The sequence below is a fragment of the Citrus sinensis genome, chromosome 5 (genome assembly GCF_022201045.2).
Source record: "Citrus sinensis cultivar Valencia sweet orange chromosome 5, DVS_A1.0, whole genome shotgun sequence".
NCBI classification, from domain to species: Eukaryota; Viridiplantae; Streptophyta; class Magnoliopsida; order Sapindales; family Rutaceae; genus Citrus; species Citrus sinensis.
This window is the reverse complement of record NC_068560.1, coordinates 18,970,596-18,985,788: the sequence shown is the minus strand read 5'-3', so window position 1 is coordinate 18,985,788 and position 15,193 is coordinate 18,970,596. Positions and strand designations below refer to the sequence as shown.

The 15,193-nt window shown below is 38.7% G+C and overlaps 2 protein-coding genes across 27 annotated transcripts in view; one reads left to right on the top strand and one right to left on the bottom strand.

Moving 5' to 3' along the window:
* Nucleotides 1–15,193, bottom strand: part of LOC102627538 (protein ENHANCED DISEASE RESISTANCE 2-like) — a 109,010-nt gene that overhangs the window by 27,860 nt on the left and 65,957 nt on the right. For 2 of the 24 annotated variants that reach the window (XM_052441664.1, XM_052441667.1), the window contains exon 11: nucleotides 757–801. The exons of 21 other annotated variants lie outside the window; for them this stretch is intronic. In XM_052441664.1, coding sequence (XP_052297624.1) covers nucleotides 757–801 — 45 coding nt within the window. Of the gene's footprint in view, nucleotides 1–28; nucleotides 133–233; nucleotides 674–756; nucleotides 802–15,193 lie in introns of all 24 variants that reach the window. One more of the 24 variants, XR_008054832.1, reaches the window with a different exon arrangement.
* The window catches only part of LOC112497572 (disease resistance protein At4g27190-like), a 75,729-nt gene that overhangs the window by 36,024 nt on the left and 24,512 nt on the right, over nucleotides 1–15,193 (top strand). The gene's annotated exons all lie outside the window — the stretch shown is intronic.

The window sequence follows — 15,193 nt, the reverse complement described above, 5'->3', positions numbered from 1 at the left end:
TAGAAGTGCGGGGAAAAAACAATCATACATGCCTGCACAAGGAAAGCCATGTCAACCACCAATGCGGTAATTACACCAATTACAAGGCCCAAAACTCCATTAGCAACACTAGAAGAACATGTCAACATCAATCTACAGAAAGATGAACAATGTTAAACCATGTTAATGGTATTGAACAAGCTATTTGAAAGGGAACACATCCCATGTACTTTAGGAATTCGAAGAGCATTTACTTCTAAGTACTTAGGACCACGGATATAGTTACAATCAATTGCTTTTCCTAATAAACAAGGGGTGCTTCCATCACTCTGGCGCAAGATCCATGACCCCTGCATGATTCAGTGATTAAAATCAAGAACAAATGCAAAACAAATTCAAATCGGTAGAAAAAGGAAATGAAGTTTGAAGGTACAACCCATTAATACATATACACCTAAATGCATGCCTTCTTTGTACAAATTGAAGTGTACTATGCAGCGAAGGGTACGTATTAGTTAACATAGTCCTAATACATGAAGACCAAGACGGATACCTTAGGAACGGATGGGATAAGTTTCAGCCTACTATTGCGAAATTCATCATCGCCGTCAACAAACCATTGCAAAAGGGATCCTGTAATTAATTCCCTTGTGACAAAATAAAATACCATACTATAATGTGTTGAACCAGGAACCTGCAATGCTTACGTTACAACCATACAACCTCCCAAAACGATAAGTTTGAAACTTAATACCTTCTGAAATGAAACAAGCGTACTTGAAGATTAAAGATCAGTGAGAAAAGCCCTTTTTCGGAAGCAACCTACATATTTTAGAATAGGGCACAGAGTGTTATAGATTCAATGAACCACCAGAAGTTATTTACATTGTAGTATCTCACAGGCAGTATTTTCTTCTAATCCGTCAATGGAAAAGCAAAAATAAAAAAGAAAAGAATAGTTACTTGTGCAGCACAGCCTTGACGCCTAGCTACATGGTCCATTCTCTTTGTGTCTTTGAACTAATCAACAGCAAGAAGATCCATTAAATGTTTTCCCACACGTATCTGCAGTTACAAATTGCACAAAGAGCAAGAAGAACCAACCAAACTACATCGTTACATGTCGAACTAGAATATGTCGGATATATAAATACCATAAGAAACAACCAAAATTGGCCGGAACCTTTGTTTTGTCATAACAAAAATGCTTGCTACGAACTCTGAAGTTATTTCCATCAGAAAGTTTCCAGGAGTCACAAGCATTATCACGGTCATTGTGTTGCAGATTGCTCGAAAAAAACAAGATAAATCAATTTGATCACCCAGCTTTTCCTCTAGGGCTGCAACTAATTGAAAAAAAAAAGATTAATTCCATAGAAATCCATTAAAGAGGACATTAACAAAATATATAAAAATGAATATTTAAGTTATCATCCAACTGTTCTCTTGAAATCATTCTCTTAATCTCTTTTTTCATTTGCCTGAAATCCCAAAAAATATCTAACTAAGAACAAGAGTTAGAAAAGGTGTACACACGCACACACACTTATTGCATTGGAGTTCGTGAATTTTTATCTTTTAGCTCATTCCTCATTTTATTAAAATGGTAGATCCCTCATTAAAAGGTGACTCTACATACGTGTATGTGTGTGTTCCCTATAAAAGGACCGAAGAAAATACAGTAACAGCGCAAAATAAAATGTGAAAGCAAGAACCTTACCATAACTCGCAGCGTCATTTGAACGCCAAAAACGCACTTAACAAAGGCCGCGGGGCCAAACAAACCTGCAATCAAATGAATTCATATATATAAATAAATTCCGCAGAGGAAAGTAGGAAGATTATTTAAATAAAAATGATAAATTTCAGGGAATTCCACTATCCTCTGAATAAAACAGATAACCCATGTGGTTTTAAAATTCATTAGACCCTTCCCCTGAACTTTTCAAATTTGCCACAGAACTCCCCTAAAATCCATTGAGACCTTTCTAGAGAATTTTTTTGGAATCAAGGAGAAGGTTTTAGACGAACTTCTAAACCAAACTAAGCCCTATATTTAAGTCATATTGAGGAAACATAAGAAAAAAAAATCCAGAAAAAGTATCAGCTAAGAATTAAAATTAAATTCATCAAAATGATCTCAATCACTAGATTTTTTACTGTCACAGTATGTTTAAAAACTTGCAGAAGGCCCAAAGACAACTTAGGACTGAACCGAGGGAAAAACAAGACGGTGTATTTATTTTATTTCTGAATTCCAACAATTACATTGGGATACAGAAATTTTAGGTAATTTCCTCACATATTATATCAGAAGAGAGGAAAAGGGAAATAAGAAAGCAATAAATGTTCTATTCTGACCAAAGCATAAATGAGATGATTGAATCAAGACACTATTACATTGGAAACCAGTCCAGCTGAAGCCTATGATAGAGAATAGCCGTATGGCCATCTACCTCTTCAACTAAGCTGCGATACAGAAGACTACAATCCCACCTGCACAAAACATGAAAAACGGTGTACGTGCGGCATGAACTTTGAGAAAGGTACATAAAAAAGATCTGATGGCCAAGAAATACAACAATTGTACAACCAAAAGAGGTAGAAATCCATGTCTAGTACACTGCCCTCTTCAAGACCTCTAAATACTGAGTCAAATTGATAGGAATTTCATGGAAATAACTATTCGACAAATGATCAGCCTTGCTGGCCTTTATAAGCCAACGCACAGAGATTATGGAACAATGCAATGGTGCAAACCAAGAATTATTAGGGTACAGACAGTAAAATTAAATAGAATAATTTGAACACATTACTAGCAAACCTTGCCAAGAGACTTGTTAAAATCTAATTCGCAAACCAGCTAGATTGGCTAGGAAACAGGTAATTTCAGGCAGCACGCCTTCTCCTGTTTTAGGACACTTTTATGTAATAGTGACTTCAAAAGTGTAACATGTTTTGAAAAAAAAAAAAAAAGAGGAAAGAACGTATTTGACACTTAATGAAATGGCTAAGATACAAGCTTTAATTCTAGTACAACAAATTAATATAACTAACTTCAACCGTCAATTGATCTATAATTCAACAAAAAATACAGATAGCTACATCTGTTTTGTCTTCATCAAACACCATTAGCTAAGTGGAGAAAAGTTATAAAAATGAGTCCTAGTCTTTCTTTATTAATGAAGCAATCCATCAAACTTCAAAAGCTATTTTCATTTCCACATTCTTCATTGTTGTTTGTAAAAGCAAATCCAGAAAACCAAAACGGCAGAAGACTTTGCGTTTAGAAGCTGGAAACACTTAAGCTCAAACGGCACAGGATCATGCGTTTTGATGAGTACAAGAAATACACTTCTGAACGACGTATGGAGTTGTCGTTTAGGTTTAAATGAAGCACGCTAATATCACGTGCTTGTGGTCAGCTTGCAAAGTTCGTTATATGTTGTTAGAAGCATGAGGAACTCACGTGAGGTGCTAGGGATTTCTGGGTTTGTTAACTAAAGCTGTTATGGAACAGCTGATGTGGAAGCAACGGATTTGAGAGCAGAGAGAGCTAAAGAGAGAGAAGGGGAACTGGGTATAAAAAGCTATTTGTGATCTCTTCTTGGCAATATAAGCATTACTCTGTAATTCATCGTAAAAGTCAATAAAGCTGTGTTTCTTTGCCTCCCGTGGATGTAAGTTAGAGAAATCTAGCTGAACCACGTTAAGATTCTTTGTTCTTTCTTTACATTACTTTCTTTTGATTCTTTAGTCCATATTGGTTAATCATCTAGTTCCATAGATTTCATCTTAGTTGTAGCTTTTCAGTAAACCATCTTGCTGCATCTTGTTTTGTTGGCTGGAGGTCTTGGGGCAAAATCTTGGGTTGCTCTATCAGTCAATAGCACCTGAGATTCTACAATTGGTATCAGAGCTGGATCTACAACTAATGACAAGTATGGTTTCAACCAAGATCGATCTTGAGAAGTTTACTGGCAAGAATGATTTCAACATATGGAAGGTGAAGATGAAGGCTTTGCTGATAAAACAAGGGTTAGGAGATGCACTTGAACCTGTCACCAAGAAGGAAGGAAAAGAATAATCATCCTCCAAGACATCTGAAATGGCTGCCGAGATAGACAAGAAAGCCAGAAGCACCATCATATTGAGCCTTGGTGACTCAGTGATAAGAGAGGTTGCCAAGGAGAAGACTGTTGCTGACCTATGGGCCAAATTAGAAAAGATTTATATGACAAAATCTTTGGCTAATAGGTTGTATATCAAAAGAAGAATGTTTACACTGAAGATGGCAGAAGGGTCCTCTCTAGATGATCATATCGACGAATTTAATCAAGTTTGTGACACACTTGAAACAATTGATGAAGGGCTGGATGATGAAGGAAAGGCATTCCTTCTAGTGAGCTATCTACCTCAGTCTTATTCAAATCTTGTTGATGCTCTTATGTATGGAAGATCAACCTTATCATTAGATGAGGTTAAGGCTGCCTTGAATACTAGAGGGTTACAAGAAAAATCTGGGAATATGATGCATGCTGAAGGGTTATCAATAAAGGGTAAATTTAACAAGAATGATGGAAAGAAGAAGAAACAAAAGCAAGAGAAGTCTAAATCACGAAACAAAAAGTGCTTCTATTGTCACAAAGAAGGCCACTTTAAGAGAGACTGTTAAGAACTGAAGAACAAAAATAAGGAAAGAAATGGTGATGCAGCTACAGTGGAAGAAGAAGGCTATGAATCTGGTGGTGTATGTGTGGCTACAGAGGATCTCCAGAGAGGTAAATGGATACTAGATTCTGGTTGCATATTTCACATGTGCCCATTTAAAACTTACTTCTCTGATTACCATGATTTAGATGGGGGAAAAGTAATAATGGGTAACAATGCTGTATGTAAAGTCATAGGCATGGGAAATGTGAGTCTTAGGCTTCATGATGGGACAATTTGGGAACTTAGAGAGGTCAGATATGTTCCTGATTTAAAAAGGAACTTAATCTCACTAGGTTTGATTGATCATAATGGGTTTAGTATTAAGCTTGAATCTGGTAGATTGTTGATCATGAAGGGCTCTAAGATAGTAATGAAAGGCTTTAAAAGGAATGGAGTATATATCCTAGATGGTGAGGCAGTTACAGGGATAACAGATGTGATTGTTCGCACTGGTGGGGAAAGCACCAGGCTGTGGCACCTAAGATTGGGGTATATGAGTGTTAAGGGGTTAAAAGAGCTTGAGAAACAAGGAGTTCTGGGAAAGGATAAGATAGAGGAGTTAGATTTTTGTGAAGATTGTGTATATGGAAAGTCCACAAGGCACAGTTTCAAAAACTCAACCAGCAAATCTATTGGCATCCTAGACTACATACACTCTGATCTCTAGGGGCCTGCACAGACAAGCTCATTAGGTGGAAATAGCTATTTTTTTGTTAATAATAGATGATTATTCAAGAAGGGTTTGGGTCTATGTACTGAAGCACAAAGATCAAGTCTTTAACAAATTCAAAGAATGGAAAACCTTAGTTGAAAATCAGACTGGAAAGAAGGTTAAAAAGTTAAGAACAGACAATGGACTTGAGTTCTGGAATCAGCAATTTAACAGCTACTGTGCAAATGAAGGGATAGCAAGGCATAAAACAGTGAGGTTAACACCTCAGCAAAATGGATTGGCAGAAAGAATGAACAGGACCTTGATGGATAAGGTGAGATGCATGCTGGTGCAAGCAAAGTTTCCAAAAAGTCTCTGGGCAGAAACCTTATTAACAGCAAGTTATCTAGTGAATTTGAGTCCCTCTGCTGCTCTAGACTTTAAGACTCCATTTGAAATGTGGCATGGGAAACCAGCAAGCTATGTCAATCTTAAAGTGTTTGGATGCCCTGCTTATGCACATATCAGTCAAGGAAAGTTAGCACCCAGGGCTCTTAAAGGTCAGTTCCTAGGCTATCCTGATGGAGTTAAAGGATACAAACTATGGTGCACTGATCTAGAACCTCCAAGGTGCATAATAAGCAGAGATGTGGCATTCAATGAGAATGTTGTTTTGGAAATCAGAAAGGATGTTGGGCTGAAAACTCAGAAACCTCAGGTGCAAGAAGACATCTAATTTGAGGTGGAGCATCCTGATTCAAAGAAATATGAGAAGGGGGGCAATTCAGATCAAGACAGTGAAGATGAAAATGAATGCAGTCACCCTCAACCACAATCTCAAAGGCAGACTCAAGTACAGAGTTATCAGTTGACAAAAGATAGAGAAAAGAGAGAAATCAGACCACCACAGAGATATGGGTATGCTGATCTGATAGCATATGCACTAGCTGCTTCACATGATATTGATGTAGATGAGCCCAAGAGTTATGCAGAGGCTATTCAAAGCTCAAACAAGTCAGAATGGCAGGAAGCTATGAATGATGAGATAGCTTCTCTTAAGAAGAATCACACCCGGATATTGATTGAGAAACCTGGTAACAGAAGGACAATGGGTTGCAAGTGGGTTTTTAGAGTCAAAGAAGGCCTTACAGCTAGTGAACCTAAAAGGTACAAAGCTAGGCTGGTAGCAAAGGGGTATACTCAAAGGGAAGGAGTTGACTTTAAAGAGGTATTCTCTCCTGTGGTCAGAAATGCCTCCATAAGGGTACTGTTAGCAATGACTGCAGTTCATGACTTAGAGCTTGATCAACTTGATGTCAAGACTGCATTTTTACATGGAAGATTACAAGAAGAAATTCTTATGACTCAACCTTAGGGTTATGTGGATTCTGAGAAACCAAACCATGTTTGCTTGCTGAAAAGATCACTGTATGGGCTCAAGCAATCTCCAAGGCAGTGGTATCTCAGGTTTGATGAATTCATACTGTCACATGGATACCTGAGATGCAGTTTTGATTGCAGTGTATATTACAAGTTAATAAGCACAAATCTCTACATATATCTGTTACTATATGTAGATGATATGTTGGTAGCCTATAAGTCAAGAGAAGAAATTGAGGCTTTGAAGAATTTACTGAGCTCTGAATTTGAGATGAAAGATTTGGGGTCAGCAAAGAAGATACTAGGCATGGAAATCAAGAGGGATAGAAGCAAAGGCATTATGTTTCTTTCTCAAAAGAAATATCTGAGGAGGGTACTGGAAACCTTTGGGATGACCTCATGTAAACCTGTGATGACTCCAATAGCAACCCATTTTAAGCTCTCTAGCTTGCAGTGTTCAAAGACAGAAGAAGAAAAGTTAGAGATGGCTAAGATTCCCTATGCTAATGTAGTTGGCTGCATGATGTATGCTATGGTTCTAACTAGGCCTGATATCTCCTATGCTCTAAGTGTAGTTAGCAGATATATGGTGTCTCCTGGAAAAGAACATTGGAGAGTTGTAAAGTGGGTGCTGAGATACCTAAGTGGAACCTTGGACCATGGGTTGGTTTATGGTAAGTCAAGGATCAAATCTAAGGGGATCAGTGGTTTTGTTGATTCTGACTTTGCAGGGGACTTAGACAGAAGAAGATCACTCGCAGGGTATTTATACATGCTGGATGGTTGTTTGATTAACTGGAAGGCAAGTCTTCAGCATGTTGTTGCACTATCAACAACAGAAGCTGAGTATACAGCAGCTGCTGAAGCAGTAAAGGAAGCCTTATGGTTAAAAGGCTTGATCTCTGAGTTAGGAATGAGTCAGAAGACAGTTGATGTGTTCTGTGATAGCTCAAGTGCCATTTACTTGAGTAAAAACCCAGCTCACCATGAAAACACAAAGCACATCGACATAAAGCTGCATTTCATCAGAAATGTAGTCTCCATGGGTGTGGTCAGAATGGTGAAAATACATACAGACAGAAACCCTGCTGACATGTTAACTAAGGTAGTCACTACAGCTAAGTTCAAGGTGTGCTTGGACATAGCTTGTCTTGGCTGCTATTGATTCATTCTGGAAATGGAGGGAGAAACCAGGGATGATTTGTTTCAAGGTGGAGAATTGTTGTTTGTGAAAGCAAATCCAGAAAACCAAAACGGCAGAAGACTTTGCGTTTAGAAGCTAGAAACACTTAAGCTCAAACGGCACAAGATCATGCGTTTTGATGAGTACAAGAAATACACTTCTGAACGACGTATGGAGTTGTCGTTTAGGTTTAAGTGAAGCACGCTAATATCACGTGCTTGTGGTCAGCTTGCAAAGTTCGTTATATGTCGTTAGAAGCATGAGGAACTCACGTGAGGTGCTGGGAATTTCTGGGTTCGTTAACTAAAGCTGTTATGGAACAGCTGATGTGGAAGCAACAGATTTGAGAGCAGAGAGAGCTAAAGAGAGAGAAGGGGAACTGGGTATAAAAAGCTAGTTGTGATCTCTTCTTGGCAATATAAGCATTACTATGTAATTCATCTTAAAAGTCAATAAAGCTGTGTTTCTTTGCCTCCCGTGGATGTAAGCTAGAGAAATCTAGCTGAACCACGTTAAGATTCTTTGTTCTTTCTTTACATTACTTTCTTTTGATTCTTTAGTCCATATTGGTTAATCATCTAGTTCCATAGATTTCATCTTAGTCGTAGCTTTTCAGTAAACCATCTTGCTGCATCTTGTTCTGTTGGCTGGAGGTCTTGGGGCAGAGTCTTGGGTTGCTCTTATAAAAGGAACAATTGAGAGATGGAAAAATGGACACACACACTTTTTATTCGATGAGATGAGAGTATTTATATACAGTCATTGGAGCTACTTACAGCAAGTATAAATTTATGCCTAGAGTGTTGGAGAAACAATTATAATAATTGATACAATCACAATCCTAAATTGATGGCATTGCATTTGACTTGGCTTAAACCGTGGGATGAGAATCTGGAGAATCATTTCATTTGGCTTGATTTTCGGGATGAGAATCTGGAGAAGAATGTGCTGGTTTTGGAGAATAATGTGCTGGTCTATTATGCCCCCGCAAGATGGTACTCCCATTGGAGATACCAATCTTGTTTCGAAGTGTAGTAAAGAGTTGTCGAGATAGCGGTTTGGTGAGAATATATGCAAGCTGATCCTTTGTAGAGATATAAGAGACACCAAAGTTACCTTTAGTGACATGATCACGAACAAAATGATAGTCTATTGCTATGTGCTTCATTTTGGAATGAAAAACAGGATTGACTGAAAGATATGTAGCTCTAATATTATCGCAATAAATGGTAGGGCAGCGAGGGAGAGAGACACCGAGTTCACCAAGTAAATTTTTTAGCCAAAGAACTTCTGCAGCAGTAGATGCAAGAGCACGGTACTCATCCTCTGTTGAAGATCGAGCAACTGATTTTTGTTTGCGGGAACACCAAGAAATTGCATTACCTCCAAGGTAGATGATGTAAGCTGTAGTGGAGGTTCGATCATCTTTATTACCAGCCCAGTCCGCATCAGAAAAAGCGCTGAGATGTAAAGGTTGATTGTGCTTAAGGAAGAGCCCATGATGAATGGTATGCTTTATGTTTGGGAGAAATACGTCGACGAGACCAGGCATGGTGAGCAGATGTCTGATGGCAGAGTTCTGCGAACCGGTGTGTTCCGTAAAAGCCTGGTGCGCGGGGGAACAGGAGCAGAAATATCCTGCTCGTCCACGAGCACGTCATCCGCGAGGCCAATTTCCTGTAAGAGGCATAAGGCCATTCCGGCTAGAGGTCGAGAGGCGAGGAGACCCAGTCGACGGCAGTTGGCAAGACACGCTCTCCAGCCCGAGAATCTAGGCACGACAGCCACGCTTTCCCCAGAACCACGGCGGAACACGCAAGATCCCACGTTTACCCATAACGCAGCATAACGCAGCAGTCGGAGCCCCATACCGTCCCCCAAAAAGCGGAAACAAGATCTCACAGAACCACGACAGCCACGCTTTCCCCAGAACCGTGGCGTAACACGCAAGATCCCACGTTTGCCCATAACGCAGCAGTCAGAGTCCCATACTGTCTCGAAAAAAGTGGAAAACTGGGATTCAGAGGAAGCCTATAAAAAGGTAGCCAACGAAGGTAAAGGGGTTGGTTTTTTGGAGATTAGAAAAGAAATTCAAAAGAAGAGAAAACCCGGAAAAAGCCATAAGATCTGTGGCAAGCGTTCCCCGAACCCTTATATCTGACTTGAGCGTCGGAGGGTTTGCGCCGGGAAAATAACCGGCGCACTCTGACTTGTCTTTGTGCGCAGGAACCTCTGGAGAAGAAGCCTTACGAGGAGACCTCCTGGTCATGGTGAAGTTGATCGAGCAGAGATCCTGGTCGTAGAACGAGGAGAACCAGAATCCTGCATCAACACTTTAGATATCGAAGGAGCCGCTTGACTGTAGACCAGTGAGTTTCTGTAGGTTGATGCATGAACTGAGCAAGTTTATTTACTGTAAAGGAAATATCCGGACGTGTAAGTGCAAGATATTGGAGTCTACCAATGACTTGTCGATATTGAGTAGCATCTGATAATGGAGAGCCATCATTTAGACAAAGTGGTTGAGATGTGGATAGAGGTGTGGTGACTTCTTTGGCACCATCCAAATTTGTCTTGGTGAGCAAATCACGGATGTACTTATGCTGTGTGAGAAACAACCCCATGGCAGTGGGAATCACTTCAACACCAAGAAAATAGTGAAGGTCTCCTAGGTCTTTGATGGAGAATCGAACGGAAAGAGCATGGAGAAATTGACTGATGAAGGATCCACTGTTACCTGTGATAACAAGATCATCCACATATACTAGAAAGTATACAATGACATTAGTGCTCTTATAAATAAAAAGAGAAGTATCAGATTGTGAATTCTCAAAACCATAAGAGAGTAGAAAATTTTTCAGTTCAGTGTACCAAGCACGTGGTGCTTGTTTGAGTTCATAGATTGTTTTTTGGAGCTTGCATATATGAGATGGATAAGTGGAGTCAACAAAACCAGGAGGTTGCTGCATAAACACCTCCTCGCCAAGAGTGCCATGCAAAAAAGCGTTATTAACATCCAATTGTCGAATTTTCCACCCATAAGATAAGGCAAGACTCAAAATTAAGCGAATTGTAGTTGGCTTAATTACAGGACTGAAGGTTTCTTGAAAGTCCAAACCAGGCCTTTGATGGAACCCTTTGGCAACAAGACGAGCTTTATAACGGGCAATGGTACCATCGGGATTGCGTTTAATACGAAACACCCACTTACATCTGATAATATTGTGAGAATCTGTGGCAGGTACAAGGACCCAAGTCCCATTTTTTAACAGAGCATTGATTTCATCACTCATAGCAACACGCCACCGAGGATCTTTAAGGGCTTGAGAAGAACAAGTTGGCTCAATAGGTTCAGGTAGAGGATGCTTGGTGATGGTGTGATGAAGTTGTTTAGGCTTAAAGATATTATGTTGTGATCTGGTCACCATAGGATGTGTACGAATTGGTTGTTGGGAAAGAGATTGTGGAGGCGTAGGTAGCAAGGGAACAAGAGGTGCTGGACAAGGTAACTGTGAAGGGGAAACAATACCTAATTCATTGTCAGTAGAAGCAGTAGATGTCGATGTTGTGGTAGCACTGTGAGAACCGGAGACTATAAAAGAATCTGTTGGAGGAGAAGATGGGGTATGATTATTAACATTACATCTAATAGTAGAATAAGGGGGGAATAATGTGGCTAGTGAAGAGGAGGGAGAGGACCATGTAAGAATAAGAGATGATGGGGCCATAGAAAGTGGTTGGGATTTAGAATGAAATGGAAATTCATGTTCAATGAATTGAACATGACGAGAGATAAAGAGCTTTTTAGAAGCCATGTCATAGCACTTATATGCACTTTGATTGCTGGAGTAACCAAGAAAGATACATGGGGTTGATTTGGGTTCTAATTTATTTTTAGTGTAAGGTTTAAGCCAAGGAAAACATTGGCACCCAAAAGTACGTAGTTTATTATAGTTAGGCTTCATATGGAAAAGACATTCAAATGGAGATTTGTAGCCTAAAATTTGTGTAGGTAGTCGATTAATTAAATAAGTGGCCGTTTGGAAGGCATAAGGCCAAAAAGATAAAGGAAGAGAGGCACGATGGAGAAGGGTCAGCCCAGTTTCAACAACATGTTTGTGTCTCCTTTCAGCAGAACCATTATGTTCGGGGGTGTGGGGAGGGGTTTTAAGGTGTTGAATGACATGAGTGTCAAAGAAAGATTTTAATGCGACATATTCTCCTCCACCATCTGAATACACAGTAACTATGGAGGTTTTAAAGAAATTTTCAACAACAGACTTAAAGCGAATAAAAACTGAAGCAACATCAGACTTTTTACGTAATGGATAAAGCCAAATATATTTTGTAAAATGATCCACAAAAATTACATAATAGCTAAATCCATCAGTTGACAAGACAGGAGAAGGACCCCAAACATCTGTGTAGACAAGATCAAGAGGTTTTCGACTCTGTAACGAAGAAGTTTCGAATGGTAAACGATGACTTTTATTACAGTGACACGACACACAATGAAAATCAGGAGATAATTTCGACGACAAGGACAATAAATTTGAACTAGCTAAATAACTGGTGATTTTATTAGATGGGTGACCAAGTCTGTTGTGCCAAACTTGAGGAGATGCCTTTATTCCAGTACAAGCTAAAGGAGTTGACGAAGAAGACAAGATAGTTGAGTTCACAGTGCTAGGCCATTCATAAACATCATGCTTGTTCTGACCCTGAAGTAGATGTGCCCCCGTGCGTAAATCCTTCACAATAAAAGAATTAGGAAAGAATTCAACTGAAGTTTGGTTAGTTTTACAGAACTTTGAAACTGAAATTAAATTCTTGTGTATAGATGGAGCACATAAGACATTGGAAAGTGAAAAAGTATTAGAGCAAGCGGGTAAGGTAGTAAAACCAGTGTGGGAGATTGACAGACCTGAACCATCGCCGATCATAATGTTATCAGGGCCTTCATAGTTTTGATGGTGAGATAGATTTGCGATATCTGAAGTGACATGATGAGAAGCTGCTGAATCCATGAGCCAATTGCCATTATGAGGAGTATAAGCAGTTGTATGATTTGCCGTTGGAGCTCGGCGCAGGTGAGGGAAAAGAGTGTAACATCTCCGTGCTCCATGGCCCTGTTTGAGACAATACTGACAAATGACTGGAGTTTGACTGCTAGTATTTGGTGGTGGCTGTTGACGAGGATCAATTTGATTTGGATTTGGAGGGAATAGAAGGAGACCACGACTTTGTTGAGTTGAGTTTGGTGGGAAAGGGAGAAGACCACGATTTTGCTGATTTTGCTGGATTGGTTGGATTTTGCCACCTTTGTAGTTGTTGTTATGTGGTTTAGTTTGAGAATTTTGAGAGTTGGCATGCGGGTATAATTTGCGGTGATAGGAGATGCCTCTGTTGGTACTTCTGCACGCTTTAAAAAATCTTCATGCTCGACTAACTTGTCATGAAGTTCCTCAAAGGTGACTGGAGTGTCACGAGCACGAATAGCGGCAACAATTTCTCTGAAATTAGGTCCAAGTCCACGAAGGCAATAAATCAATAAATCAACATCTCCTTGTGGGGCACCAATGATAGCAAGTTCATCTGCTAGAGCGTTAATGCCATGAAGAAATTCTGCAACAGGTTTTGAACCTTGAGTCATAGAAGATAATTTATCTTTGAGATAGACGATGCGTGTGTGAGATTTATTGGCATAAAGTTTGGCTAATCGATCCCATGCTTCTTTACTGGTTTTGGCTGATGACACTAGAGGAATCACGATTTCAGACAAGGATGCAAGAATGGCATGCAATATTAGTTGATCTTGTCGCATCCATAAAGTATATTGAGGATTGGGATTGGGAATTCCATTGGAGGTGATGGTGGATGAAGGACATGGTGAAGTGCCATCTATGAAACCAAGAAGGCCAAGACCAAAAAGTAGAGAATTAAATTGTGCTCTCCAAGAGGGATAAATTAAGGGAGTTAGTTTCAAGGGCAACTGGGCAGCAGCATTAATAGTAATGAGGTTTGTAGGATTAGATGAAGATGGAAATGAAGAATTGGTAATGGGTGATTCGGTGCTTTCAGTAATATCAGTGGCCATGGAAAGAAAGGAAGTAAAAGGGAATCGAAGTTATAAAGAAAGAGGAATTTTGCTCTGTGGAGCTATACTACGCTCTGATACCACATAAAAGGAACAATTGAGAGATGGAAAAATGGACACACACACTTTTTATTCGATGAGATGAGAGTATTTATATACAGTCATTGGAGCTACTTACAGCAAGTATAAATTTATGCCTAGAGTGTTGGAGAAACAATTATAATAATTGATACAATCACAATCCTAAATTGATGGCATTGCATTTGACTTGGCTTAAACCGTGGGATGAGAATCTGGAGAATCATTTCATTTGGCTTGATTTTCGGGATGAGAATCTGGAGAAGAATGTGCTGGTTTTGGAGAATAATGTGCTGGTCTATTAGCTCTATCAGTCAATAGCACCTGAGATTCTACATTCATATACTTAAGCAACAAAAGTTTGTAATAATCTTTAGAAAGCACCATGCAGATTAATTAAATATATTCAAAAAGGCACATACAGAATCGGGACCGGAGACAATGTGAATTTCACAGCATACAAGAGGAAATATAATACTCAGCTTACAGAGACGGCCAATAATAGTGCAGCAAGTTTAATGAGTGGATAATATTATGGTCACATGTTTTTTTTTTTACACACATGTATATAATATTATATTTCTATGAACTAGTTTGATTACAATGATTTTATGTACATAAAAGTTTATATAAAGATTAAATTTTTGCATTTTCCTTTTTGCACTTAATTTATTAATCAATCTAATGATATGTTAGTATTTGTTATATCACGAACTACATAACAAATTTTTTAGTTAAAAAAATATTGAAGTTAATTTTATTGCTAATTAAAATTGTTAATAAAAAATTATTTAAATATGTAATAAAGAAAATAGAATATGCTCTTAAAAAATCTTGTAAATAAAAAAGATTTAAATAATAATATTCTAAATAAATTACAAACAAGTAAACAAGTACATTTTTGTCGTTGTACATGAACATTTTACACTTTTAATTTTCATTTATCAGATTTGTATAGTAAACCGTTTAAAAATTGATTGTCAAATAATCATCATTTACCAAACACCCTAATAGATTATTTGTAAAATTATTTTTTTGTTCAGAATCAAGGTAGAAATTAATTCTTGGAAAGTGAAGGAAATCCCAAACATACCCTCAATCAACCACCGGA